This window comes from Zootermopsis nevadensis, unplaced genomic scaffold (genome assembly GCF_977971745.1).
Source record: "Zootermopsis nevadensis isolate Lab colony 2312 unplaced genomic scaffold, Znev_1.0 Znev_ptg000027l, whole genome shotgun sequence".
Classification (NCBI taxonomy): Eukaryota; Metazoa; Arthropoda; class Insecta; order Blattodea; family Termopsidae; genus Zootermopsis; species Zootermopsis nevadensis.
Genome location: NW_028259159.1, coordinates 7,605,785 through 7,633,778, shown reverse-complemented (window position 1 = coordinate 7,633,778; position 27,994 = coordinate 7,605,785). Strand labels below are relative to the sequence as shown.

The 27,994-nt window shown below is 48.7% G+C and overlaps 3 protein-coding genes across 4 annotated transcripts in view; all 3 read left to right on the top strand.

Moving 5' to 3' along the window:
• The first annotated feature begins 942 nt into the window (after positions 1-942).
• Positions 943-3,941, top strand: LOC110840206 (uncharacterized). The gene is made up of 3 exons (XM_022085080.2): positions 943-1,219; positions 1,546-1,609; positions 2,158-3,941. The coding sequence occupies exons 2-3, from the start codon at positions 1,546-1,548 to the stop codon at positions 2,553-2,555; spliced, it is 462 nt and encodes a 153-aa protein (XP_021940772.1). The 5' UTR covers positions 943-1,219; the 3' UTR covers positions 2,556-3,941.
• Positions 3,942-4,773: 832 nt separating this feature from the next.
• Positions 4,774-27,464, top strand: LOC147872499 (uncharacterized). 2 transcript variants are annotated; one of them, XM_087356394.1, is made up of 10 exons: positions 4,774-4,923; positions 17,891-18,121; positions 19,860-20,006; positions 20,200-20,341; positions 20,837-20,981; positions 21,603-21,750; positions 22,761-22,838; positions 24,169-24,308; positions 24,681-24,761; positions 27,332-27,464. In XM_087356394.1, the coding sequence occupies exons 1-10, from the start codon at positions 4,848-4,850 to the stop codon at positions 27,410-27,412; spliced, it is 1,269 nt and encodes a 422-aa protein (XP_087212520.1). In that variant the 5' UTR covers positions 4,774-4,847; the 3' UTR covers positions 27,413-27,464. The 2 variants fall into 2 exon arrangements, with proteins under 2 accessions (XP_087212520.1, XP_087212521.1); XM_087356395.1 differs by lacking the exon at positions 22,761-22,838 and having other exon boundaries at positions 21,577-21,750.
• A 177-nt stretch (positions 27,465-27,641) lies between these two features.
• Positions 27,642-27,994, top strand: part of sei (potassium voltage-gated channel seizure) — a 48,719-nt gene continuing 48,366 nt past the window's right edge. The window contains exon 1 of the mRNA XM_087356382.1: positions 27,642-27,962. Within this exon, the coding sequence (XP_087212508.1) occupies positions 27,642-27,962 (321 nt within the window). The remainder of the gene's footprint in view (positions 27,963-27,994) is intronic.

The window sequence follows — 27,994 nt, the reverse complement described above, 5'->3', positions numbered from 1 at the left end:
AACCGCGCCTAGCGTACTTTGTTCAGTCGCCCCATGTTACACGGTGCGTAGCTACGTCCCAGGAGACGGCCATTTTCGTGCTGGCCGCCGTGAGAATCTCAAATCTCACTCAGACGTTCCTCGCTCTTCCAACATTTCTCCTACCAGTCGGTCTATAATCTAAAAGTTCCCTTCGTTGCCTATCAGACTCCATTCTTGTTGTGTGTTCGTACCAGTTCTGTTTTTGTTGTTGAATTCTTTCGTTAAGATTAAATATTCTTAGTTCGTTTCGTATATCTCCACGTCTTTTTTCATCTAATAATATGTAACCAGCAACACTTCGTAAAAATCTCATTTCACTGGACTCAGTCTTCCGTTTATCTGCGCGGGTTGGGGACCAATTTTCACATCCATATGTTGACTGGGGCACCGCCAATAACTTTTAAAACTCGAGTTGAGTCTGCCTTAGCTTTTTGTTTTTAAGTGTTCGACGTTTTCTGAAATCTAATTATTTCTATGTTTACGTCTTCTTTGTAACAGTGGGAGACGTCACAGCCCAAATAATCAAATGATGCAACTCGCTCTATTATTCACATCGCGCGTGCTCAACTCCTTGAAAAGCCAAATTTTTAAATCGTATTCTTTCGCGAAAAGCTGAAGGTCGTATGCGGCTATCTGTAATTCATCTTCTGATTCAGTAATAACGACCCGATCATCAGCAGGAAAAGTGTAGTATTTAACACAACACCGTTCATTTTCTAGTCCGAAAGTTATATTTCTGTGCCACTCTTCAACGTTAATATTAATATTAACGTCAGCCAGTTCCATCCGCCACCTTCTTCCTACGTCATCCTGCATGGAGATGGGATCGGTCCACTTCGTGTAACATGTTCCGGGATCACGCCCGGCACTTGAGAGAGAGAGGGGCGGAGGGGGAGGGGGATTGCCACAAAAGCGCTCCGGGTCAGATGGCGGCGCGCACAGTAGACGAGACAGCTTTGCGCGAGGTGTGAGCCGTGCTTTCTAAGTCGTTTGTTTGTTTGTTTGTCTGTCGACATCGGCTGGAGGACAAATATTTCTGTTGTTGCTCTGAAGTGCATTTCATGTTTCGCGGACAGCCAGCCTGCGCGTCGACGTTCGTGTTATGTCAGAGTGAATATTTCGCAGGTCGTGTCTGCATAGGAAATTTTCAAGTCGCCGGCAATTTCACATCCTGAAGACTCCACGTACAACAAAAGAAGTAAGTACACACACTCACCTCCACGCCTCCGTACGTTTTATGTTTCCCGTTGACGCGGAATCACGAGGCTTGGAGTGAGTGTCCTTACGTCACTCGCAGATACAGTGGTTCGCCTTATTAGCTCAGTCGGTAAAGTGACTGACTTTCCACACCACATCGGGATACACATAGAGCAGAAGACGACGACTTCATTTATAATTAGAATTCGTGGAACGTTACTTCGACTCTGGGTGGGGCTTGGTCGCAGCAGACAGAAGTTTCGCCGTATGGTGTGGCTTGAGGCACGAGACGATTTGTCAGTCTGAGTCACACATTTTGTGTTGCAGATGAGTGACGCTGTGATCAAGGAGTCACAAGAGCAGGACCGAATGAGACAGTTCGTGCCCAGAGGTGAGCGGAGTCAGAGGTCCGGAGATAAAGGGGGTCACTACGCATTGCGGCTGTCTGTTGCTAAGGACAAAGTTTCTGTTTTATCAGACGCATAAAAAAGGGAAGATGACAGGACACGTCTTCGAATTATAACGTTCCAAGAAGCTGTTAATTTGTCTCTAAATGAGTAGGAGATAACCTTTATACAGGGCGGTGTGTGTGGATATTGGGTACATTTGAGTATCGTAGACTTGGAACGCTGGATCTGTCTGTGAGTGGAGCTGTTGCACAATGCATCGCAGAACCTGCGACGCACATGGGAACATCAGAGATGCGTACAAAAACTTGTCGGGAAACAAGAGACCATTAGGGACGGACGTGCAGATGGGAATATAATATTTAAATGTTTTTGAGAGAAGTTACATGTAGCTAAGAGTTCGACCGAAAGCCTCTGGGGTGAGGATGTCCGCTGTGTTTGATGTTACAGACGGAACGTGGCTAAATGTTTGCTGTCTCAAAATAACTGAGTCTTTGGGTGATGCTTATTGAGTCAGAGATCGCTGTTTCAGGTGTCTCTGAGAGCTGTTCTGCCCTGGATCCCATCAAGCGCCCCAGGGTCCTAGCAAGCTCGATGAGGGCCCACTTGTCGAGGAGCGCGTCCCTGGACCGGATCAGGCAGTTCCCCGCGTACTTATGTGACTGCGGCGTCTTGCCCCAAGTGCTCTCCTACGTGCAGACGTCGAGCACGGCGTTGCAAGCTGGACTGACCCTCGTCAGGGGATACCTCCTGTGTCTGGCCGTGTACTTCGGGCTGGTGGTGCTGGTGGTGGAACTTTCCGCCTGCTGCTGCGTGCTGTTGCTGGGGGCCAAGCCCTCTGGACTCATATTCATGTTGGCAAGCCTCTTTGCTATGTGTGGTATGGCCTGCAAGACCATAGCACACGACCCCTCGAATCGCACGCAGTGACAAGAAGGAGGACTTGCCCTCTGCTTTATTATTCGTAAACCCAGAACGCTTGAACTAATTATTACATTCCAGGAAAACGTCCATCCGCTGACGCGTGTCTCTCTCTCAGCAGCACTGGGCAGGCCCTGCGATCCGTGGTCCTGTCACTCCACGTGACGTCCGCTCAGTCGTGCTGATAATAGTTTATGTCAGGAACATTTGCCTTCCTGTTAAATTGGCCAAAAGAAGGATTACAGAGGCATATTCTTTGTTTTACCTGGATTTATCTGCGGAGTCACACGGTCGCTGAATGTGTTATTTTCCTTCTACATAAATAAAATGAAATTTATTCTTAGATTGATACTTCCTGTGCTGTTGCAGAATCCGTGGAATGTACTGGATAAACTCGTATCTCTACCAATTTTTAGCTTCAGATCAAAGGTACTCATCTCATCTCATCTTCAGTTCGCACTGTCGGGCTACGTGAGACGTAGACTTCTAAGAATCACGAAAAATGTCTCCGTAAGAAATTTGTGGTTGCTACCACTTATCCGTACAAACTCGTGCATAACTTTTATGAGGCGAACAGCTCTAACCTTTTCGTGAGGAGCGTAATGTGCCGAATAGGTTCAAACTCCGCCGCTGGTGTCGTTGCAGGTCCGATAGTTTCTTGAGAGCGAGCGAGTAGCAACTGTTCTGGCAGCGGATGCAAGTTTTGGTTGCTAGGCAACCAGCTTTTGTGTCGACATTGTTCCTGTCGGCCAGTAATTTGTTACGTTATTATTTAATATGCAGTAAATTCTCAATTCGTTCCAGTGCGTGAGATTTCAGGTTTTCATGGAGGCAACTGTCTTCTAGGGTGTTACGCCTTGTAGTGTAGGAGAATTTGTCGGACATTTCAGAGATCGTTTCTGCCATCGCTGCATGGTGCAACGTCCCAGAAGACGGGCGTCTCTGCGTTTAGTTTGCGAGGCTTTTGAATCTGAGGCCGTGCGTCAAACTTTGACGCACTCGTAGTTCAGTCTTCAAGATTGCCAACTCCGTTTGGAAGTAAGTCGGGTAAGTAAAGAATTCTTTCTGTCTTGCAGGATTTAATCTGAGCTCGGCCAAGACGTTGATAAATGGGAAATAAATGTCTCCGTGCACTGAACACAGCAGAGCCGGTCCGGTGTTGTTAGGCTCTCGTTTGCGGTGAGTGCGTGATTATGCATTTTGTGTAATCGGCTCTGCTGTGGTGTGAACCACGAAAGCGAGGCGGAAGACATTTGTTTCTCAAATTGTTCGGTGGCCTAACGCCGCGAACTCATTTAACTTTCATGCTCTGCCCTGCTGTTTAACGGGTATTTAAGTTTCAAAAACTGTCATTATTTTGTACAGATCGTGTGTAATAAAGTGAATTAATGTGGAGAGTGTCTACATGTCTTGATATACCAGTTCATCCCTGCAACAACAAAATCCTTTCCTGAACACCTCTGAACCTTGTGCTTCCTGATTTCGTGCCCCCACTCGGGCAGTTGTTACTCCCTGAGCTAGGAAAGAGCTTTTCTGCTCTTGTAGAATCAGACGTTCGTCGCCACGTTCACAAAAGCAGAGTGAACTGTGCTGGATAAACCCAGCCCACACGTCCATTCTCCTATTATCAGCGACTTCTCGTCTCTGCAGCAGTACGTGCATTTTTCATGACAAGACTGTACCCAGAAAAATATTTTGGTTTTCAAGGCGTTTCTACACCACAATTCTGCGCGTGTTTATTGTTTCTTTCATTCAACATTCCGTTAGAGAGTTCGTCAGCGTCGCTTCTCGTGCAGTGAGGCACCCGGTTAATTTGTTTAACGACGCTTTGTCGGCAGCATCGGCAAGACAGGGCAAGGGCCTGGATGATTATACATTGCCAATTGAGGGAGACGCGGCCACGAGGGACTTCATAATATGTATTTCCCCCCCCCCCCAAATAGTAGGAAGATAAAAGCAGGGGTAATGAGACCGGCGGGGCATGTAGCACGCATGGGGGGAGATGAGAAACGCGTACAGGCTTGAAATTATGTTCGGAAATTTAATTGGAAAGGAGATGATAGCTCTTTCGAGTGGAGTGTGTGTATTAAACTTCGTTTTTCGAAAAAGATGCCTTTACACGATGGGGGGTGAGTGCGTGTGGCGCAGCAGCGTGACGTCACAGCGGCTGTTCCTGCCAGCGGTCGCGCCCTCAGACGTAGTGTTCGTGGGCTGCAGTCGTTCGCTGCCTGTCCAGTACAGCGGACGTACGGTGAGTGCGTGAGTGTGTAGTGAGTATGTAGTGGTGCTGTGCGCGAAACCATGCCGGTCCGGAGGGGGCATGTGGCCCCCAGAACGACCATTATAGAGACCATCATCAGGAAGTTCGACACGCACAGTAAGTTGCTATCCTTCGGATATTTAGTGTAGGTCCACTGACTTTGCGGTAAGGTGAGTCGGGGACCCGAGGAACGCGGGTTTCGAAGCCAGAAGTGCCGACGACGGAGTCCCATGTGGGGGTCGCTGTGGCTCGCTGCCAAACCCCGAACGGTCGCTCAATAAAAATACAGTGAAGCAGATGTCCGTTTCGCGTGCGCCTTTGTTCGTTTCAAGTCGCTTTCTGAACGCGTCGACTGCGATCGTAAGGACGAGAGGAGCTGACATTTTCGTTGCATTAAAGGCGGGTAATTTCTTAAGCAGATTAGTGACTGTCAGCCTTGAGATTGCTGCGCTGTGTAATTTGGTAGGAGTTCGCCGACGTTTCAGAGTAGCTTACTGCCTCTATACTCGCCGCCGTGAAAACCTGAAATGTGACTTCACCTTCTGAAGACGTTATTATTTTTCTGTTCTGTCCTGCAATGTCCGAAGTGACTGTGATCAATCGGCACGAGCCCCGCCGATTACGAAGGGAGACTGCAAAAATATTACATCGCGATAGCTGGGACGTGTTTCATGTGCGGCAAATTGAGATAATTACGCAGTTAGAAACGTTAATACGTACGCCTAATGTCGTCGTGGTGTAGTGAGATCGAGACGTCGCTTGTTGGACCGAACTCGTGAATTCCTCTCAAGTCCCTGTACGTTAAGACCTTCTATTTCATGGTCTTGTCGGCTCTGTTCTTCGCCGGGTTCGCGTCTTACGGCAACGTCTTTGAGCAGGCACTTCGAAGGTTCGTGTTTTATAATCACTGATAATATTACTTCCTTTGTTGTTAGCGTGTTTTTGTAAAACGATTTCCCCAATCAGAAAAAGCCATGTCCCACGAGGGATTCCAACTCAGGACCCAGCGTTCTGCATGGGACTATTACGTATTTACGAGACTGCATCAATTGTTGAATTTGAAGATTATTAATCGCGAGTGAGGACAAGTGTTTGCGTTCGATGCTCGAATCTATACAGTTGGACAGTAGACTGATTTGGAGACGGAGGCTGAGCCAACTCAGTCCAATCAGCACGATTTATCAGTGTCCGAATGTGATTTCTCCGCGTCTATCCCCCCAGCCCCTACATAGTTCGTGAAACCGCTCTGTCCTCTGCAACTGATATGTCGTCGTCAAACGTCCGACCCACCAATGCGGCAACTCCGCGCTGTGTTTACTTTGCTGAAACGCGTGCAGATGGCGGCACCAGATGTCTCGTTTTGTAACAAGTGAATGCACTTAGTGGTTGTCCGTGTGTGTTCCTAATAACATTGAAGACCCTGTACGAATGTCATACGAGCGCAGAAACCGAAAGCCCTTGGTTGGAGATCAGCTGGGTGTTTCCCCTCCCTCCCTCCAGGACTTCCGATTTCCAGCTACAGCAGGAGAAGATCAAAGGACGTCACATGACCGTGTTCTAGGCAACCCGCGAGTTAACCTACTTTATCAAAATATTAGGACGACGCAGCTGGGCTCTGCCCGGGTGAATTTCGTGTCCGTTTTGTGTTCGCCTGCGCCTTGCAGTTCGAGCTCATGCTTCACAGAAGTGTCGGAAAGGTTGCCTACCAGCCGCTCAGTTAGTCGGTAAATTATCTTTTTCTTTAAAAAAACCCTCAGGTTCATTACCGTGTTCACAACAGCGTACGCAGAGCGCTTGGAAGATGTCCGTACCACAAAGTGGAGGGCGCCGTTTTGTGCGTGCGTTTGCCTCGTACTGGAAGAAATGCGAACGAAGCCCCAGGAATCACACGCCAACCCAAAATCTCGCTTTCTCGCGGCTTAACCTTCCAAGAAATATCCAATTCAGAATCCACCCCATATTTTTCAGTTAGAATTCTCTGTTGAGATCACGCATTGCGAAGTTTGCCGTTATGTATTTTTCTCTATTCCGTTTTGACTGCGTATCGGCCCACTTCCTTTCTCTTTCCTCGATAGACGGATGACTAGACCAGAATTAAAATGAATTTCAGTGGCGTAGGTCGGTTACGAGGCAGCGGAAGGCTGTCCTCCGGTTACGTCTTCGGTCTCACTGCCCTGAAATACTGAAATTCTGCTGACACGATGGTAGAAACCCTGAAAGCACCAGAAGCTTCCAGACGTCCGTCATCTGTCGTCAGTTAGTGAACAGCAACATCCACAGGTTGGTCCAAGTGTCTTCTCGTGTCAACCGTTTCGGAAAACGTTCGTCATTTGGTAGCACGTGGCCCGTGCTTTGTCTCCGACGTGTTATAAATTTTCAACGCGATTAATACCGCGGTTAACAGCAACACAGGATAATGTTGTTCTTCTTGTGGTAATATGTCGCAAACAAGTCATGTGACGCGTGTTTAATCACTACATCAACTGAAAACAAAGGAAGGCAACACAGAACACCTGTGTTGTTCACCAACTCCTGGCCAGAGCTTCATTTCGTTTTTTTTCACACCCGATGACGTCACGTCCAGGTGTTCTGATAAATGGACGACGTCATCCTCGTATTCAGGGCTCATTCCTCTAGTTTAGTGGCGGTCGTACACACATGCCTGCGCAGTGTCGTTATAATAGGCCAGAACCACTTCCTTTCGAAGTTGCAGTTCGTGTTTTGGGCTACTTCACATTTCTCCATTGGCACAGTGTCGTTAAATAAGCCACGATTAAACTGACGAATATCGCGACATTGTCATTTGTTTATGCAAAGGAGCGATAAGTGAAATGAAGAATATACATAATTCACGAAGCTTTAGGTTTGTCATCGATCGTTACCGATAGCACAAAAGTAGCGAGAGAGAAATACAAAAATGTAGGCGAGAGTCGGATTGGGCGACAACGGTCAAGCTGTTCAGAAACATTACACATCCGTCGCTCGTGATTTGTCGCCTTTGGCAACTCCAACCTTGGACGTGATTTGTATAGCCATCTACCGCGCGAATTTGGAACCTCGTGTGTTATCTATAACTGTGAAATATCTTTATTTATTAATCTGTGACTACAAATGGCTGCGTCATGGCGAAGTTTGAAACGCGGGAGAAATTACGTGTTTTAAGTGTCTCGGGGAATGAGAAGAGATTAAAAATAAGATGACAGTGAAACTGTGAAGTGATATTGAATGTTGTGGATTCTCTTGTGATAGTCTGTAGAGCGCAAATCATCTTGGCTGCTTGATTATAGGTAAGACGTAAGCCGTTTGGCAATGTTGCATTCATAGTTATCTGTTGCCGCATAGTGCGAGGTTATGTACGAGGCTTGGTAGAGACATTATTGCAGGTTTTTTATGTGTATTATTAGTAACTGTAGTGTGGTGGCTGGCACTTTCTTATTCGGGAGGTCCGGGGTTCAAATCCCAGTCAGGAGACAGACTATCCAGGCCATATTCATGTTTTTTTTTTACAGTAACCCCCCCCCCTCCCCATACAAATGCCTGGGTAGTACCTTAAATTATATCCTTTGCAGTTCTTTATTTATAAGCATATAATTTCATACTACGTAGTGTGAGTTACTGTTGGATAAACCAAAAAATAACAAACACCTAAATAAGAGGAGAGGTGAAGCAAGACATTTCTTTATAAGGAAAATTTGAGAAATATTTAATTTCAAGGAGGAAACTATGTCCATGTTACAAATTTGGTATTGATGTTCCTGGAATTCCTTTAACATTAGGTATGGATATTGGCTCTTTGCAAGCAGGATGTCCAAAGGGTCTTTTCCTTTCACGTTATATGACCACCAAAATTTTTTACACATTTGTCATCTCTCCCTCCATCTTTGGTAACATTTAATGAGGAGAAGAATTATGGTTACCTCCTGCCTCCCTTAACTTAGTCTCTCTTGGGTGCAAGCCTCATTGTCCTCAGACACCCTCAATCTGGTTTTACCTTAACTTTTACAGACATGCAAAGCATGTGTCTGCATGCGAAGTACCCCCCCCCACACACACCCAGATCGCCTCCCCCCCAAAATCTTCCCGTCTTTCCTCGTCCCTGTGTTTCCCTCAAGGCAAAATCTTTCTGTGTTGATCGGTCAACTGATTGCTCATTTAATCACAGTTTTCCGGTTGCGTAGATTAAATGTGGTCGACGGTAACGAATTCGAATTCTATTCGTAATTGAGAGCAAATGAAACACCTGGTTGCAATTTCTGTTTGTTGCTCTGTGCCCAAATATTTGAGTTTTGAGGATTTAATATGTGATTATTTTAAGCTCTGGTGACGAGAGACGAACACGCAAGTAGGCCTACCTAGTTGCCTCTGCGCACGTTTCTGGACCGATCTCCCTCCTAGGGTCTAATAGAGTTTCTGTGTTCATCGCGCATATAAATGCCAAATAAACAATTTATATTGCACGCTTAACGGTGGCTGCTATTTTGGCCTCAGAGCCAGGCCAAAATATCCGTCACTGCTAGAATAATTGCAGGAATCTGCCTACAGCACAAGACCCGCGTTTGAACGCCGGTCTTCTCATCACGTAACATCTCTGACCCTTGGTTAAAGGCGTTGTAGCCCGAATTCGAGATTGAGGCAGTAACGTTGGCTGGGCGCATCAATGACACTTTTCGTTCTCGCTCTGGGCGGCGATAATGCAGCGCCTCCGATTCGGATCTGTCCGCGCGTACTCGTTCTCCCTTCGAAGCAGAAGCAAGATTTCAGTCCGTACCGCAAAGAGAACGCCACGCTCCGCCATCGCATTTGGTTGACCCCGTTTAAGGAAATAATGGGTTTTTACGCCGAAAATCGTACGAAGCGCACAAAATCCGGCTTTTGCGTTTGTTAGTTAAATCGGGTGGTTCTTGTATTTGCCACTTGGCTCAAAGGGATCAGTTATCGCGTTTGGCAAGGGACCGTAGCCAACGAGAGAGTGTGTAAGAGCCTTCGTAAAATCGTGCTTCTGAACACAGCCGACGGCAACAGCGTAGAGGGGAAGGACGAGCGGGCAACGCCTGGGGACCTTCTAACAGAAATGTATGCAAGAAGGAAGCGTGTTCATTGCGGTGTGTGCAGTGTCGGGGCAGGACAGAATCAGTTCGCCGACAGATGGCAGAGTTCAACTGAACCTGCACCTGGGTTACTGACCGGCATCAGATCGAGGAGGATGAGATGAATGGGGCGGGGCGGGGCGGGGGGGGTGGCGGCGCGTAATACGTGCAGATTTTCTGTTGGATTTCCTGAAGGTGAACAAGTTAAATGGTTTTAGGGAAACAGGGGTTTGGGCATGTGGACTGAACTTATCTGGTTATAGTGGGCGGGATGTTGTGACTTCACGTTACGTAAAAGAGGGATTTTTCAGCTTCTGAAGACACTGGTCCATGGAGTTAGCTAGTCGCTGACAAGGTGACTCTTAGATTGGTTGGCTTTTCTGAATCTGAGTGACCGTATTCATGACCGTTTGAGGTAACTACTCGTTTCGCGCGAATTCTTTTACGTGCTGTTTGCGCAAACACAAAGCCCTGTCTGTTTAGTTTCCGAAATTGTTCAATGGATTTTCTTGAAATTTGGCACCGGAACGAATTGCAATGAACAGCTGTTATTAAAAGATTTCATGCGAAGAATTGTAATTTGTACTCTTGCGGTCGCCCGCAACTTGTCTGCATGTCCTTGTACTGCAGAATATTCCTACAACACCTTTTCCATAGTTATCAGTTCTGTATTTTGAGTTGCGGTTATTTTTGGTACGTTTGGTTGCCTACCCACAATTTTGCAGGCGTTCATCAATTGACTGGTTGTCTCTTCCTTCCACTGCATATTCCTCGATTGACTTAGCCGTAGTTCAGTAAACGTTAAGCCGGTGTCACGTGTCTCGCTGGACGAACCTGACGTCGTTTGTGGGAAATCCGAAGAACAGGCGGTCGTCCCGCGGAACCATCCTGCCAGCATATGCAAATTGTCTGGCATGCTTTTAATTAGCCGAAGAGGCTTTATGTGAATCGACCTCAAATAAAAATGCGGTCGGTGTTTGGTTGCTATAGCAACAGCACCAGAGGTCGGAAATCGATTAGTGGGGAGTGTCGACTAAACGTTGCGTTTTAAGTGATTGGCAATTGTTTCGCACTTCGCGGTTCTCGGTGACTCAGTTGTCAGCAAGAATCTTGGCGTCGCTGACAACTGACAGCGAAATTTGTGTGTCTGAAGTTGATTCCGACTGGGACGAATTGTACTTTCTCGTAGACGCTGCCTCCGCCCACCGGATTTGAGGCAGGGATTGCGTTTCCGTGGTAATACCCCGCAGAATGTGCAAGAAACTTTGCACACTGGCACATATTCAAGGAGTTACCAAGTGTGTTAATGCAACGGAGTGACCTACGTCCCGTCGAATGCTGTGACCCAGTTGGCGTGCTCTGCGTCGTGCAGCTGCAAGGCTAACGACGCGCTCGGCTCAGCGTCTTACGAGCAGAAACAGATTTTCTGCAGTGGTCAGTTGGCAAACCTGCTGCTCTTCTTGTGGGCCCGGTACGTGGTGCCCTGCGTGACTTCCAAGGAATGGACGTAGAACGGAGAATAATATTAAAATGTATCGTAGGTAAATAGGTTGTGAGGATGTGGATTGAATTTCGTTGGCGAAGAGTAGGGGTCAGTGGTTGGCTCTCGTGAACGCGAGGACTTCGCTTACGACCAGAGAGACCGTGAACTTCTAAACAAGGTTTTTTTTTTCTTGCTGTTAGACGCAACCCGTAAAACGAAGCAGACTGTACCAGACGTCACATGTTCGGTTTAATGGCACGTTTCTGTAGCAGTGCTACCATCACAGCCGACTGCGTCTGAAGGTGGGACATCGTGCTGGCTGGTCGCGCCTGTCGCACGTACGTTGAGGTGGTTGTGGGGGCGGGGGGGGGGAGTGTTCCCCCCCCCCCCCCCCGGTGGGGCTGCCCTGTAGTTGAGTTGAACCCGTTGTAACGTAGTGGCTTTGGGGGTCGTATCGACCACACTGCAGCTATGAGTCATGTTGGCAGCTCTGCAGCAGTGGCGTGATGCCATCAACCGAGAATGGAAATTTTTCACTTCATTTTTCGAATTGCGTTCTTTGCTACCCCGCGACACGTGAGCCCGATGAGAATTTCAGAATTTGTTCTTCCTTGCAGTAACTTCAACGCACTCACTGTTCCACTGATTACACAAGTGCTACGTGTTTCGGGCAAATGCGGCCATCATCAGGTCGGATGGATGTAAGTTCGTAGTGATTGCGCAGCCACTAAGATGTTTCTCCTCACTTCCTCTTTTGTTCAAAAATAATAATAAGCATTCCAGTGGCTAAAAGTGGTACAGAATCGAAAATTGACAGTCACGTCAGAGGCATCTGCAGATACATAGACTCCTCCTCCTTTTATTGAGTTGTTGAGTGCAGATGACATTTGCGAATATAAATTTTATGTCAGCTGTTGTTTTGTACTCAGAACCGTTGTTTTAGAAATTCTATGAACTTACGTTTCAAACAACGTGTACAGTGCGCCCCAAATTTTGCCTTAATCCGTTCATCTCTTCCCAAGATACAAGATGCTGACGGACAGAAAGGAGCACAGCAGCTCTCGCCTCTGCCCGAGGCTGCCTTCCTTTTGCAATCCGGCCCGCAGGATGGCACTTCCGTAAGCATAAAGCCGAGTTAGTTAATGGGCGCGTTCATGAACCCTCCGCCTCCCACGACTTCTCTCGGGCAATGGCTCCTTTTTGTATTAATAAACTGTCGCCTCATAAAAGCAGCGGAGATGCTTTTGACTTTTGTGCTCGTCGACGAGGAGCGACTTTTCTGCAAGCGAATTGAATCGGTTTGATTTTGATGTGTCGCCTGTGTTTTGTTTCCGAAACAATCGCCACGGCACTGAAGGATCAATAGCGGTTCTCGCGTTACTAATAGATGGCACGACGGCCGCTGACGCTGGTGGTTACCTCGTAAAACTTTTATGCCTGTTTTAATAATTGAGAAGATTTGTGCACTGGAGCACGGACCTTAGGGATGAAAATCACAATTTTAAGCCTGAAGAATGGAGACCGCTTTGTGGGATTTGTTTCCCCTGTCTGAACGTCAGATAAGACGTGTACTCGAGAAATGTCGTTGCTTTTCTCAATCCCTCTTGGTCACACCAGGGGTTACAGGTCACGACTCCTTCCTCGCCATACGTTACCCGATCTTACGTAACTCAGCGTTACACAGACTCAACAGCTGACATCAAAACTAGTCCGTTTTAGGCTCTACTTGTTCAAATGCGTTGCTTACGTGTGTCGCGACTCGTCGCTGTGGTAACTGTAGACGAAGCCCCAAGACCTAGGTTAGTTCTTATCATCGTCTTACGTGGGTGCGTGGATCTTCGTGACCCCGCCTCTTAATATTTTATGTGTCTGTAACATATTTTCATATGCCGTGAGCAAAAATTGCGTGCTAGAATGTGATGTGAGACAACAGTTGAATATCGACACGTCATATCTGTGTGCGGTTTGTGGCGTTAAACTCTGTAGTAGGACGACGTACTCTTCCACGGAATGATTGTAAACCGAAACAAGACGTACTAATAATAATTACAATGACCTTACTGCATTTATCGATTGAATTTTGTCCTGTAATATTTGTGACTGCTTCACCTTTTGGTGTCAGGTGTAAAATATCAGGTCAGTTTTTATGAACTTTTATCAATGCCGGGGTAGGTAAATGTCACCCTTTTAATTTGGCATACCTTGCATAACCACCGCCTTTTAAAATTGAAACGAGCCTTATGGTGCAATGACCATCTCTCTGCAGTTTCTATCCGATCAATGAAATACGGCATCGCGCCATGCACTGGAGTACGTGCGGTTTCCTAAGCACTCACTGGGATTCCCCTTCCAGGCGAAACATGATCCTGCGTCTCTTGTGGGGACACGGCGTCTTCAGATTTTACTCAAATTGAAAATTGCGTTGCGCCGTCCGTTCGGCGGGGTGGTTCCTGGTTTGGCTGCATTTCTCAGACGACGGAAATTTCCAAGAGCTCGAATTTTGGGTGAAATGACGTGGAAGGCGGCCACTGGAAAGTCGGAAAGGGCATTTTGCGGTTCTGTTCGAGCGGCGGTGCCCGGGCAGACGTCAGGCGATGGCATCTGTTTGCTCGGAGGTTGTAATTATGGAGCGACTCAGCTTTCGGTCGGCGGAGTGCGTGACACGAACCAGAGTCAGGTAATAAAATAGCTGCAGTTGTAGCAGCACTGGGACGAGGAGGGTAATTCATGTTGTGAGGATGGTAATAATGTATTCAAACAGCCAAGAAGATAAATAAACATTTTCCACAGGCATTTTATAAAGTTTATAAGCATGGTGTGATGTCGTGGCACTAGAATAACTGGCATTACGTAAAACATCGATGTTTCTGTTGTACGCGGATTGTGGTAAACCTAGGACGTCAGAATACATTTAAACTGCTCTGTGTTTTTCGTGTCGATGCATCAAATCTGCAAGCGACGTCCGTTGGAGTGTCTAATTCCCCAACTCTTGTACTTTTCCGACGAGACGGCCACATAATCGCAAGGAAATTAGGAATATCTCGTAGTCGTCGGTACTCTTGGGTGGAAGAGTGTTGCAAGGGCCGTGTCGGTTCATGGAACATCTCAACACTCTTCTGTTGCAGACACAAGGCGGCCAGCCCCGTAATTTATTGGGCTCTTCAGTCCGGCAGGCAAATAAACTCCAGTGCCTTGCTTCGTGGCGACCTTCAAAACATTCAGACCTCTGACTACGAGAGTTTTTAAACAGACAGTGGGGGACGCGTTACGCACGAGCTGTGAAATTCTCAGTTCTGCGATTGGTACAGCCGTCTCGTGGTTATTCTCAGTACCTCATCACAAGTTATGGCGGTTTTGGTTTGAAATGAACAACAGCGTCTTACTCTTGCCGTGACAGATGCCTGTTAGAAAGAGTCGTCAGTGGAACCAAGAGATTACTTAACGACGCACCGCCCTCTGAACGGATACCCGCCAGTCATGCTGGAAGGAAACTGATGCTGTAGCTAAAACCCGAAGGACCAGCCTCGCTGATAACAAAGTTCGCATTTTTACAGGATCCTGAGGCAGCCCAGTTCACCTCCCGTCCTCCCATTCCATCGCCGCAAGATTCGTTTTTCCTCATTCGTCTACCAGTACGTGACAGGTTTCATTAATCACAGTTTCTTGCGACAAAGTAGGGATTTTTATCTTTTTAAAACGCAGTGGTACCACCTATTCCAGCCTTAAATCACGTCCAGTTTTGTACAAATGCGTTTTCTATGATTGATTCTCAGAGTAAACACGGTTTATTTCCTTGAACAGCGTTAACCATTTGATCTTTGTAATGGTTACGTGTGGTGTTTTCTTTGCGGTACGGACTGAATTCTTGAATATGATTTAGACGAGCTCCGGCTTCACACTGTTAAATATTCCGTGCAGTCGAACGTTTGAACATTCAGCAATCAATGACGTCTTAACGTAGTTCCAGTTATAAGAATGATTTGTAACTCAGTTGTCTTTGTGTGTTATGTCGGTCCCTGCCAAGTGTTGGCAATGACACGCGCCTTAAATCACCCAGAAAGCTCTTACGATGACGTCAGAACGCAATGCTCATGCGAAGAGGAATTAACCTTTCCCTCAAGGTTTATTTATACAGGGAAGTTTTTGTTTTGGTATTGCTGGCCACGCCCATTTGAATGACATGTGATCGCGGTGTGAAGTCAGTTCAGATGCTTTTTCGTTGTGTCGGAAAGTTCGCATCGTCGCCATGTTCAACGCTGCACTTCAAGGCCTGACCTCCTCGTCCTGACCCCGCCCGGTTATCCCGAACAGAGCCGACGCCTAACCTCAGAAGATGACGCAGGGTCCTCCCGCGACCCTGGGAGTGGCGTTTCGACAAAATCTCCGCAGTGCGCCGTTAATGGATACTTCATTTCCAGCTTGTGTTTATCTTCTGTTGAGATTTACCGGCGGCCTTGTGCGTGTTACACGATCCGCCCATCTCATCTTCCTGCTCGCTGTTATAAAATCTGGTTTAGCTGCAAATTCACGTCCGCTGCCTTTTATTCAGTGACTGTACTCCTGTTCGTGTAGCAAATGTATACGGAGTTGGGACTGGCGTCTTTTGTTCGGAGAAGTCGAGCTCGCACTGTCCCTTCCCTTCCCTTCTCGTGGTTATCAGGTCAGGATTACGGCGATGCTGTTATCACCCTCTTCTTACGTAATGTCGTCAGCTGGGACCTGAAAGCCAGCATTTTTGTTTTCTACTGTCTCCTGTTGGAATCCATTATTTTTGATAAAACAACGCAATATTTCAGGTAAACTTGGCAGAACGTAACGCGGTTTAAGATTTGCGTTCGTATCTGATAATATGTTTTGATAAACAAATGTTATCGTTTCGTTTTGGTACGTCGCTGAGTGAACCCGTTTTCGGAGCTGGTTCAGCTCGCCGTGATTCAATATTCGGCCTCTTTCAAAGACTGTTCATATTTCCACGCGGCCAGCGTTCTAACCAAGCTCGAAACATGGCGCTTCTCGTGGGTCACCGAGCAGTGTCGCAACACAGATTCTTCTAATTTCGGCTTAATAATTGATGGCATCGCCCCCCTGGGATCTCAGCTGCGTCGCGAGAAAGGAGCCTCTGTAATGCTGTTGTCGTCTGCCGCCACCAGACGGCAGTTCTATGAATAATGTACGCTCATTGGCCGCCTGCTCGTGGTGGCGCTGATTATTAAGTAATGGGTTGAAGTTCAGTGCTTGTTGGGCCCATAATTGGTTCCGAAACAGTTATTTCTCTTCGTAATACGAACTCCGTTGGGTCTTTGACCCGTTCACCTGACTGAGGCTCCAAACACATGCGGTCGTCAGTTCCGTACGACTTCCTAGGCCTCGTCATCGTCTCCCGCCGCGTTGTTCCGTTTTGCCCTGCCAGAAACGGTTCATTAGTTTTCACACTTCCTCCCCAATTTGCGCTGTCAGCGTGCGGAAACAATCCAGCAATCGTTCCTCACGGCTCTCCATCCGTTGTCGTGGAAACAAGCTCATTGTTACGGTCGTCCCCTCCCCCACTGGCGCCGCCATCGACCCGACGGCAAGAACGGGCAATTTTGTGTCTCGCTTTATGACATCCGCGTTGTTGCTAGAGGGCCCAGAATCGAGTCCCGGGCACTCTCCACGCCTCTGTCATTGCGTTTAATATCTGCACGCATCGACGACATCTTGAAACGTTTGTGCTGATTTCTCAAGGCCCTGGGAGCAGATCATTGGTTTCTCAGGCAGCCCCGTGGCCCTTCAGGAAGTGAACCTGGTCTGAGGCGTGGTTCTCGTGCGCTTGGACACTGGGACCGTGGGTTCCAACCCCACTCAAGGGCTGGATGTTTGTCGGCGTTTTTCTCTGTTGTGCTGTCATGCGTGCAGGTTGTAGAGGCCTTGCGACGAGCCGATCCCTCGTCCAAGGAGTCCCACCGAGTGTCCAAATAGATCAAGAGGCCTCTTAAAAAGAGGCAGGAGCCCAAAGGGTGTAACAGAACAGATGGGCCCGCGTGGTTAAACTCTGTTAACGAAAGCTTCAGAGAATTAAACGACTACAAACGTCGAAGGCGAAGGCAGTGCCGAACGACTTGAAACGCTCCTTTCGCGAGAATAAACACGCAAAACAGAAATGTCTCGGCAGCATAGCAGTTGGCAGCACTGCGGCTCATTGGGTAGCTGTCTGGGGGTGGGGGGTGGCAAATAGAAAAGTCGGAATTTGACGCCGGTAAGTCAGCATAAATTTCGTTCAAACGTTGCTGCTTGTAATTTTTCCAGAGTGCCGATGAAACGTTCGTCTCTATTACGATTACAACCGCAGCACGAGGCACGCACGCACTAATTGTTGGACTGCGGACAGACGGACTGATGACACACACACACGTGCACCTGCACCTGTCTTACGCGAGAGTAGGGGAGTGAACCACTGACAAGGCTCAGTTACGTAGAACCACAAACGTAAATGGAGATATCGATCACGAAAACTCGATTGTGTCGTTTGTTTCAGATCGCAGTTTTCTGGTGGCGAACGCTCAGCATGGCCTGTGCCACATCATCTATTGCTCTGACGGTTTCTGCCGTATGTCTGGCTTCAGTCGGGCCGAGGTTATGCAGAGAAGTGCCGCCTGTGAGTTCCTCCACGGCCCCCTCACCTCGCAGCAAGCCGTCTCCGTCGTCAAGGAGGCGCTGGCCGTCGGAGTCGAGAAACACTTCGAGATACTTTACTATAGGAAAGACGGTGAGTCCTCTCAAACACCGTTTCTCGGATTTATATCACAGAGAGCTTAAATGTAAAGACCTGGCCTTAATTTTGCTGTGATATTGCACCGTGTAGTCTGGTAGAACATTACTGAGTCCTTTCCCTGATGATGGAGGCGGCATGCACCTCTGTTACATCGCTAAACGTCTGCCAGGCACAACTGCCCAGAAGACACTTGTCTTGTCTTCGTAATCACTGCAGTGATAACCTGAAATCTCGCCGATCAACCGAACGCCACGTGATGTGATTAGTATTTTATGCTGTGGACTGATGTTGTTTTACTTTATCTGAATTTGATAGCTTAAAATGTTTCAGTTTTTCTAAGCTAGGTATGTATTTTTTTTACACTTGTGGGCATTGTCTTGTTAGCAATGCTGTTGTTAGTTTTCAAGAATTATTTGGTTTATTTAACACTGGATGAATAGTTTGGTTAATATTCTACTTTATGTACTCGTTTTGTTGTTTCATCAGACGCATACGAGCTGCTTGTAACACGTCCGCTACTTCAGAATTACTCGGTCGACTTTTCTCAGTGTCGTTGGAGCAGACCGAAACATTTTGTTTCCAAAAATTGGGCAGCAGCAACTGCGTTCCCGAAATTCACAAATCCATTAATTTCTCCCACCTTTACACCGTGCATCGTTTTCTAACATGAAGGATTCTTTAAAGCCTTTTCCCCCTTGGTTCTCAGTTAATTTCGGAAAACCACTCTTCACTTTTAGTCGGAAGAATTTAAAGCAAGTGACCACTTGTGATACAGGATATTATTAAAATGTACCTATCAGTTTTAATGAACACCGCGTGGACCACTGCGCCTTCTCCCGAGAACCCAACAATGTTACGAGAGAGAGAGAGAGAGAGAGAGAGAGAGAGAGACTCACCCGGCCTAAAGTTTTCGCGTGCTGTTGCTTGTGTCCCTCTTGCCCGCAGCATCCCTGGGTCTTCCTGCTCTATTTCTGCCCCCTCCCCCCACCAAAAACGTGGCCCGGCGGCTAAAAATATATCTCACGCTTATACCTCGAATGACGTCATTACCGCCTCATGACGTCATGAAAACAAGCCGGCGCACAGGATCACGGCTTGTCAAGCCGAGTTTACACGGTCATAACACGTGTTGGGTCCTCGAGGACTACCATATATTTTTTATATGCAGGGGGCGAGGGGGCTAGGAACGATATGAAATACTCTCTCAAGGTCTTCATTCCCGTGTGTCCTTATGACCGGGCCCTTTTAAGAGTTGCGACGAGGCTGCGGTCTGATTATTCTGCACGTGACGGGAAGGATTCTGTGAGAGCTCACAGATGACTGTCTTCTGGATTGTTGCGTACCGAGTCCTCATGTTTACGTCATGGCGCCTTTTCTTATGTTTTCTGACTAAAATGTTGTATGCCCTGCCCACGTCTCACGATGCTTCCTGCTCTGACAGATGTGGAGTGCGTTCCCTTTTTTGTCCGGTCCAAATGTCTGCAGGATGTTCTCCCTCCACGGCCTTCACAGAAAAGCCAGTAGTGCGTGATGTCAGACCAAGGCAGGGGCGAACACTCCGTGGGTAAAATCAGGGTGTGAATCTTGGGTAGCCTCGGAGGTGTAAAATGAAGGGGCGTCCGTGGTCCGTGATTCTCGTGGCTTATCCGTCGTGCCCTGAGGGTGTGTGGTGGCATGTTAGGGCGAGTCGGCGTGTTTTTCTGAGACACACTTTAATATTATCCTCCCTCAGGTACGAAGTTCCTATGCAGCGAGGTGATAGCGCCCATCAAAAGTGAGGTGGACGACATCTGCCTGTACATCATCAACTTCGAGGACCTAACGGCGCCTCCCGCCCCGGCGGAGGAGGGCGTGGCGGACAACAACAAGCTTAGCAAGTGTGAGTGACTCTGACGTCTCAAGGTTTGGTCCTTGGATGACCTCCAGTGGCACGAGCTTCAAAATTCTTTTACGCGCAAACACGCGCGGATCCTATTGTGACGAAATACGATAGTGCATGTCGGAGCGGCGGAGTATCTTACGTTGGTAGCACTGCAGCGACTGTGACCTTTAACAAGGTGTCTTCTCTGCAGTTGGTCGGGCGAGGCAGTCTTTCCAGCAGTCCTTTAAGATGGGGTCCTTCCGGGCCCGGAGTCTCCGGTTGACTGGATACCTCACGCCGCCCAGTGACGTCACCACTGAGGAGGAGGAGGAGGACAGGAGGGTGGAGCAGCGGTAAGTGTAACCAACATGGCGGGCGCGAAAGCCTGACAAGCGACAAAAGACACGTCGTCTGCCCTCGGATTCATGGAACGCAGTGGTTCCGCACGAAACAATTTCTTCGCACCGCGGCCAGAACTATTTCAGTTTTACCGGACTCGTTCTCGCGTCTGCGCCTGCGTGTTTTAAGCCGTAGTAGCTTCTGGTGTTTGTGCTGACTTCGACGTCGTTTGGCAGCGCTGATTAAAACAACAAAATGCGAGGAGGCAGTGGAGTTGTGGAACTGCTGTCCCGGCGACCTCGCGTCTTGAACTTGCAGGGCGGTACTCGCCGACACTGAAGATGGACTCGCTGATGTCTAAATCTGACACCAGAACGAATTTGTGGGAGTGTGTAATTTGCATGCGTTGCAGGCTTCTGTCAGCAGTTGCCCCTAGCAACGGGGCATTGTTCTGTCTCTTGCGGCCCTTGCCTAGTAACGCGACAGTGTTGTTGTTGTTGTTGTTGTAGACCCCTGACGACGCAGCCCCCAGCGGAACGCAAGAGGGGAGTCTTCATTAGGTCCCGCCCGCCGCCGCCGCCTGACACCCGGGACGCGGAGAACAACAACCAAGTGGCCACCTCGCCCCCTGCCCCGATAGCTTCTCCGGAAGTTGTAAGTGTTTCGGAAGCCTACAGACTTAAGATGTTACGTCAAGGACGTCGCACTGCAGCTGCGACGTGAAGGCGGACAGTCGCCTTTCTTCGTGAGATGAAAGTCTCTTTTCTTTCGCTGCTTTGAAGTTTCGCTTTCAAGCAAACACTGCACATCGCACTATTCCAATTAACAATGGCACGCGAACAAGTGAGCGGCGTGAAGCTCGGTGAACGGGGTGTCCTCCCCGTCCACCGAACATCACTCAGTCATGTGTAGTAACGTGACGCGTACGTTACGCCAGCTGGGAGGTGTGACATTTTAGAGCTGTCTTGCTTGCCCCGTGGTCCAGGTCCTCTATTGGAGAAGCTGACAGTTGCGTAACTTCCTTTTTTACGATGCACCAGAGACCATAAACGTTTTCATAAAATTCCGCCATTGGATCGCATCCGTATTCGGTAAAACAGTTGACATCTGGAAATGGAATTGATTAGAGATCCATTTGAGTACTCTTCTTTTGTGCTCGTAGACTGTAGATCAAACACTTTCTTTGAAGATTCTTGACAGAAATGTTTGTTCGCGCATGCGTGCTACATGTCCCGCTCACTTTGTTCAGGCGACACACAGTGGTGATTGTTGCAGTTGTCACAACGAAGCACAAACCTGTGGGAAATGGACGAGACGCGACCTGTTCCTCACGCCACTTCCCTGGACGCCATCGCGCGCCCGCCTGAAACAACGGGGCCTGCGGCCCACAAGGTGCCTAGCCGGAGTGCCACAGTCAGTGTCTGTACGTACCGCTCCCGCACGTGACGTCATGCTTTTGTTGTGGACGCATCCCCAGGGATTCATTCTGGTGGGGAAATCGGAATTGTCAAAGAGGCCGGAGCGGTCACCTGCGTCGTGACGACCTGTGGGTCCTTACCTTAAAGCCCTCCATGCTCCTTCATGCCACTGTGGTTTAATAACAACAAGAACTTAAAATTTCGGGCTTCGGCCAGCGTAAATGAAGCAGAACGGATTCTGCACGTCGGCAGTTGTCAGACGCATGACGGAAAAGATACAACTTTCTTTTTCTTTCTCTTTCTTTCTTTCTTTTTTTAGCGCAGTTTCCGTAAGTTATCCACAAAGTTGTCTAATTGAAGGCCACACGCGGAGAGGCAGAAATTACGTCTCTCTGAGCACCGGGCTGCGTCTTCCAAAGTTCTTCGCGTGCGTGTTTGTGTGTGCCGAGCAAGCAGAATGAATCCCTCAACTGGTCCAAAGTGCGTTTGCTTGCTGTTCAAGATCGAAGGCACAATCCACTGCTTCGTGTAGCTTTCGAACGCTGGTTCCTTATACCGCGGCCTGGGTCAGTCGCTGTTCTCATATCAGAGATGGCGTCGTGTGGTTTCTATGGAAACGAAAGAATGAATCGGTGGCTCAAGACGATTTTTTTTTAAAATTTTTGCTGGTCCCGGGAGGGAACGCGAGGAACTTAACACTGAATTGTGTCTTCTTCAGTTGTGAGTTACATTTGCTTTACTGACGACGTTATGACCTCACTGGATGGCACTTTCGTTGCGTTTGTCGGTGTCTCAGACGCTCGGCTGTTTGGATTCTGCGCGTTTGAACTGCAGTCACGCGTACATTGCGAGCTAAATTTTCAGAAATGCTCAGCTCCCGGTGTCCTGCAATTTGCTAGCTGGACGATGCTCTTGCCGCAAAGAATCGGCGTCTCTGTTGCGTTGCCATGGAAACAGTGAGGTCATTCCGCCGGGCGCCCTTCTCCTGCAGCTCATTGTTGTGTTTCGCCCACAGTATCCGCGTTGAAAGCTCTCGAGGCGAATATAGAAGCCACCGCCCTTCGGCCTCACACGGTAGATAACTTTTGCCAAGGTAACTGAACAAAGCTTCGTAGCAGTAATTGCTTCCAGGTGGTCACTCCCTTGCACTTGTTATCACGAGGAAAGCCAAAAATTCGCGGGACTTCAGCCCCCATGGCGGGGTGCTTGGGCGCGGGGGCTAGTTTAGACGACGCTGGTGGTACAAGTGCAAGGGCGTGGCACCCGGAGTCTGCGGGTCCGCCAGCAACCAAAACCCCTCACGAGAGACGGGAATCGCTTATTAGAGAGCTTTGTGCAGCCGAGCCAGGGTTTTCTCATCTCGCATCTGCTAATTCTTCTTCCGCATCATCTCGCTGCGTTCTGCACGACCTGGCGCTCCTCCTTGCTTTTTTTGCGCGCTTTGTGACAACGCGGTCAGATGATTGCGTCTCGCACTTCGCCACTCGCGAGGAATTGATCAGTTCGATTCAGCTGATCCGTTGCCATGGTAACTGTGGGAGCATGCTGCAGTCGGGGGTGGGGGGTGGGGGATAGTGTTGTCGCCGCCCCCTTCGCCAGGCAGCGTTTTGAATTGTTGCGACTCTCTGGCGTTGGGAGCAGTGATCGCCTCGTACGTCTGTTTCGAAGGACGCGCTGGGCCCTGATTTAGGCTAATTCGCTTTTACCACGACGTCGCTTGCCTGCGTTGTAGTTAGACGAAATTCATGTCACTGCATGTGGAAGGGAATGTTTTTTAAAAAGGTCTTTCGCCTTCATTTGTGGCAGTAACAGACTTAGAATGTGCTGCAACATTTGAGGAACGCGCGTCTTTTGAAACGGAGGCTGGTCCCTGGGGGGGGGGGACGTTTTGCGTGGGTTACCACTCGCATTGCACAGAACGCACTTCGGGCTCCTGGTGTCAGGCGTCGAGTTTAGTCACAGATGAGACTTTGAACCGGCGACCTTCTCCTCTTTTGGGCGGCAAGGCTCTATTTCTAGTCACTCGCGGACGTCGATGTGTGGAAGAGCGTTTAATTGTTTCGCGGTTTGAATGGCCGCCACCAACACACGCGTTGGTAGAACGGGAGACACAGGTGGTTAATACGCCGTGTTTCTTCATGCCCTAGAGGGAGTGGAGCACACCTTGCACGACCGTCCATGTCTGTCTGCCTGCAACATCGCATTTTTCGCGATGCAACTTTTGTTCCCACTTCAGAAGTTCGCGCGACCACCACAGAGAATAAAGTAGAATGGCTTGTAGTGGCATGACGCTAGTGCCAGGTTTCGTAAACATCCGTCGGTTATTTCGGGGATGGTGGGGGGGGGGGGGGGGGCAGACCTGATACCAGGAGCGAGCGATCAGCTGTGAGGGAATTCCCGTTGCATCCTGTGCCTTGTTGCAGCGACCCGGAACCACGTTGTCAAATCGTTCCCCAACACGTCTTCGGAGTCGGATCTGCAGCGCTATCACGCGGTGTGGGAGAGAAGCAGTCGGGAACGGAAGTCGCCGTCGCTTAGCAACGTGGCGTCCGACAGGCACAAGGTGTGTATGCTGCCCTGACATCTGTGGGCAACGTTTGCAACAGAACTGAAAGTCTGTTCAGAACAATGTGATGTCGGTTCATGGGAGGAACGTACCGCCTCTTTTATCAGGGATGGTGACCAACATTGACACCTTCATTTGTCTTGTAGTTATGGCCCCTTTGTCATACAGTGAATTATTAACGCTTATTGTTAAATGGCGTGGGCCAAACGTGTCGCTTGTTTGCTTTATTTTGGCCTCCCCTGCTGAACTTTGACTGAGACGTTCAAAGCCAAACTTGTACGGAACTAGTCGCTTGCCGGAAAAACAATTATCATTGTTCATCTCTGACAAACTTTTCTGCTGATTCGCTACTCGCGTTGTCTGTTGCAGTTCTCAATTCAGGACAACGGCTCAGCGAAGTTCTTCCAAGGGGCGCTGCACACACCCAACATGGGCGAGAAGGTAGCTCAGGTGAGTGAGGAAAGAAATGTCCACAAACAGAGCTTCTGTAGTTAGCAAGACATTTTACCTGTTGTGGTAGAAGCGAGCTCATACGTCTTATTTGCACGCCATGTTTGTACCCAGTTTGATTCTGCGTGCAAGTCACATTGGCATATGTCACCTGCGCAGAAGTCACGGAACATTGTCACCAGGAATTTTTAGCCGGGAACGTTGTTGAAGCCGAAGTCCCTTCTAGCGGTCCCTTTTCCCCATTCCAAAGACTCGAAGCCCCTCCTGAAGTGGTGAGAGGGGCGAAGCTAATCGGCTTATTAATTATTCAATTATCTAGGCACTCAGGTAACTAACTTAATAGGGTGGATTCCGAGAAGCTGATAATCGCTCGGCTTATCCATAAATCCCACCTGTTATAGAACCAGCAGTTTCGTTAACGTGTTAAAGAGCTTGTTCCAAACAGGATATAGCCTGCAGTTTTTCCGACTAAAATTCTGTATCGCTGTCTTATATCTACATTCATGCTTCGTGTTTTACACAGGTAATGGAATAATCGGAATCTTTCAGAAGTTATTTTTAACTTACATTGAGTGTTAGGAACACGCACGATGTCCGAAAATTGCTTTTTGTGTAGGATAAATGTTTTTGGAACGTCACGTACGCGAGTATTGAGTCACCGCGCGCAACTGTTTCGCGTAGGGTAGTAGTTGGTGGGGTAGAGTTGCAGGTTGCCCCGCTTGTGGCAGCACTGTGCTCGCGACCAGTTTGCCGCAGTCCCTCACGCAGACCTGCAGTGTCCTGTGTTGTGCTGTGTATCACGTGACTAGTGTTTGTGTTTGTCACAGCGTTGCCGAGTAAAACCCCGACGAACCCCCGCATTCCCGGTTTCTCCGTCGATGGCTTTGTCGAACAATTGCAGCAGACGCGTTGCTATGGAAACGACTTTGGTCACGGGAAGCGCCGTGCGTCATGGACCACTCTTGCTGCTATGTCGGCGTGTTTGTTGGTCGGCGTGTGACGTAGTTTTTACAAAACTTGGCTGAAAAGTTCTGGCACATTTATATCGTACTTGTCTCCTTCCTCGCAGCGAAGTTCAAGTGTGGCCAAGGAAAGCAATCCGGGACTCGTTTCGTGGTTTGTGCTAGTTTAAAACTCTGTTCAGGTGTTCAACTGGGAACGGAACTTTCAGGTTTGGAATGTATTTGTGTCGCGGCTTTATGTGTCATTATCGAAGCAGGAGCGTCTTAGACTCTTCTTGCTCGATGCTACTGGCCGCGCGCTGTGTTCTTAAGGAAACATCTCTTTAAGCCTTGTTTTCGTTTCTTCATTTCTGTATGTGGCCTCTTGAGATCCGGAATTTGATCTGAAACAATTATTTCTTTAAGACGGGACGGGGTTCTCATCTTGACGTGAAGGATCCGTGCATGGTTCGGTTCATTTCGTCGGAAGACGTACGCATAATCCATGGGCATGACAGTTGCCTGATGAATGGTGCATTCTCAACCATTTTCGTGTCGCCGACCGGAGAATTTGTCGCCAAGTAAATGTTTCAAACGGCGAGGTTCCACCCTTGGACTGCCTCGGTCTCAATCGTGTCGAGTTGCCGTCATTCGTGAGTCGTCGGACTTTCGTGCCCTGGAACGTGATAGTAAGTTCTCTCATCGCCCCGTGGGCACAGCAGTGTTGATCCGTCGCCTTGTGGTGCGGCAACTTCTCCGACGCCTGTGTGCTGCGTGTGTTCGAATCACAGCTCTGCAGGGGCAGTGTCACTTCTGGTTGAGACGCTGAGTATTTAACGTAGCGTTGCGTTGGAGGAGTGATCTGATTGGCAGAATTTCCATGAAGACTAGTCGCTTCCCAACTGTGGTTCATTATACTCGTTAACAGGGATTTGTTACTGAGAATTGTTAGTAGAATCAGGATGAACGGTAACGTTTTGGAGCGAATACTTTGCGGCGCGTGTCAAGGAGACTTAAATGCAGTGGCGCTGTCTTTTGCCAGCTGGCGCCGTGAGCACTGTCAGGGGGCGCAGGTGGGCTTGCTTGCTTGTTGAGGGGCCGAGGGCTACTTAACTTCGTATCAGAGAGGTCAGCAATTGCAAACTCGGACACCAGGTGGCTCCATTGGATTTAAAATTCGACAGTGATACATGCGAACAGAAAAAGAGATTATGACGTTAATAATAATGTATTCTTTCTCTGACCGTTTAATCCTTGGAGGCGTGAAAACATTACTAACTTTCTTATTTTTTTTGTCCGGGGGGTGTTTGCAACAACGGAAAAACTGTCGCTTTCAACGAAACCTTGGTTTTATGTCGGGCAAGACTGAAGTTGCTCACTTTTCATTTTACATGTTGGCACTTCTGAATTGCAAGAGACGGCTTGTCCGAAAGTTCTGACGGGTGTTTCAAAAATACGTGCGACGTGGCAGTCACGTCTCAGCGTCCAGAGGCGACTTACGATTTACTGCGTCGCGCGGGATTCGACCCGTTTCTGAAGCACCACGCAAGGACATGACCAGACAGACGTTTCATTAAACATTGACGTGATCGAAGCGACTAGTTTTAAGTTCGATTGTTTGTTTCCTAGATTATGATCGTCAGACCTCCGGAGGGGCCTTCATTTTGTAGACTGCACACAGCAACGACACGCGGAGGGATGCTATGGTAACAGTCGTGGTTTTATTGAACTGCGACCAAAATTGTGGCGTCATTCGGCAACGTTGCGGCTTCCTTTTGTGTGAATAAACTGGCATTGCCACTAACAGTTTCATGACCGGTCGGTGTGCTCAACTACGCTGCGGTTTGTCCGATGTGTTGATGAGCTGTGCGGGACGTGGAGTGTGCGATGTGCCGTGAAATGCTACGCGAGCCGCGATGTGGCCCGTCCTGGAGGTTTAATGCCATATAAGCATCACCGGGAGCCTGGTCCAGGAGAACGCCTCGCCGAAGTCGGTGCAGGCGCTGGCAAGCCCGCAACAACGGCCCCACACTCTCAGGTGACGGGGGCGGGCGAGTCTAACCCGCCCCCAGGCTCCGCCGCCCCGCCATACGTCGACGACAAGGACATTCGGGTACTGAACAACCTGCTGGACGACCTGAAGCGGCTGGACACGTGCCGGGGGGAGGAGCGGCTGGAACTGGGGCCGACCGCGGGGGAGGAGCGGCTGGAGTCTGGAGACGGGGACGTTCTGCTGGAGCCGGACAGACGCTCCGAGCAGGTAACGGTTCCTTCGTTATAAGCGGGTCGTTA

Excerpts from the sequence above, each read along its gene's own strand:
- LOC110840206 (XM_022085080.2), top strand. The coding sequence starts at position 1,546 with ATGAGTGACGCTGTGATCAAGGAGTCACAAGAGCAGGACCGAATGAGA. Across the intron at positions 1,610-2,157 it reads GAGACAGTTCGTGCCCAGAG|GTGTCTCTGAGAGCTGTTCT; the intron begins GTGAGCGGAGTC and ends TCGCTGTTTCAG.
- LOC147872499 (XM_087356394.1), top strand. The coding sequence starts at position 4,848 with ATGCCGGTCCGGAGGGGGCATGTGGCCCCCAGAACGACCATTATAGAG. Across the intron at positions 4,924-17,890 it reads CAGGAAGTTCGACACGCACA|ATCGCAGTTTTCTGGTGGCG; the intron begins GTAAGTTGCTAT and ends CGTTTGTTTCAG. Across the intron at positions 18,122-19,859 it reads ACTTTACTATAGGAAAGACG|GTACGAAGTTCCTATGCAGC; the intron begins GTGAGTCCTCTC and ends ATCCTCCCTCAG.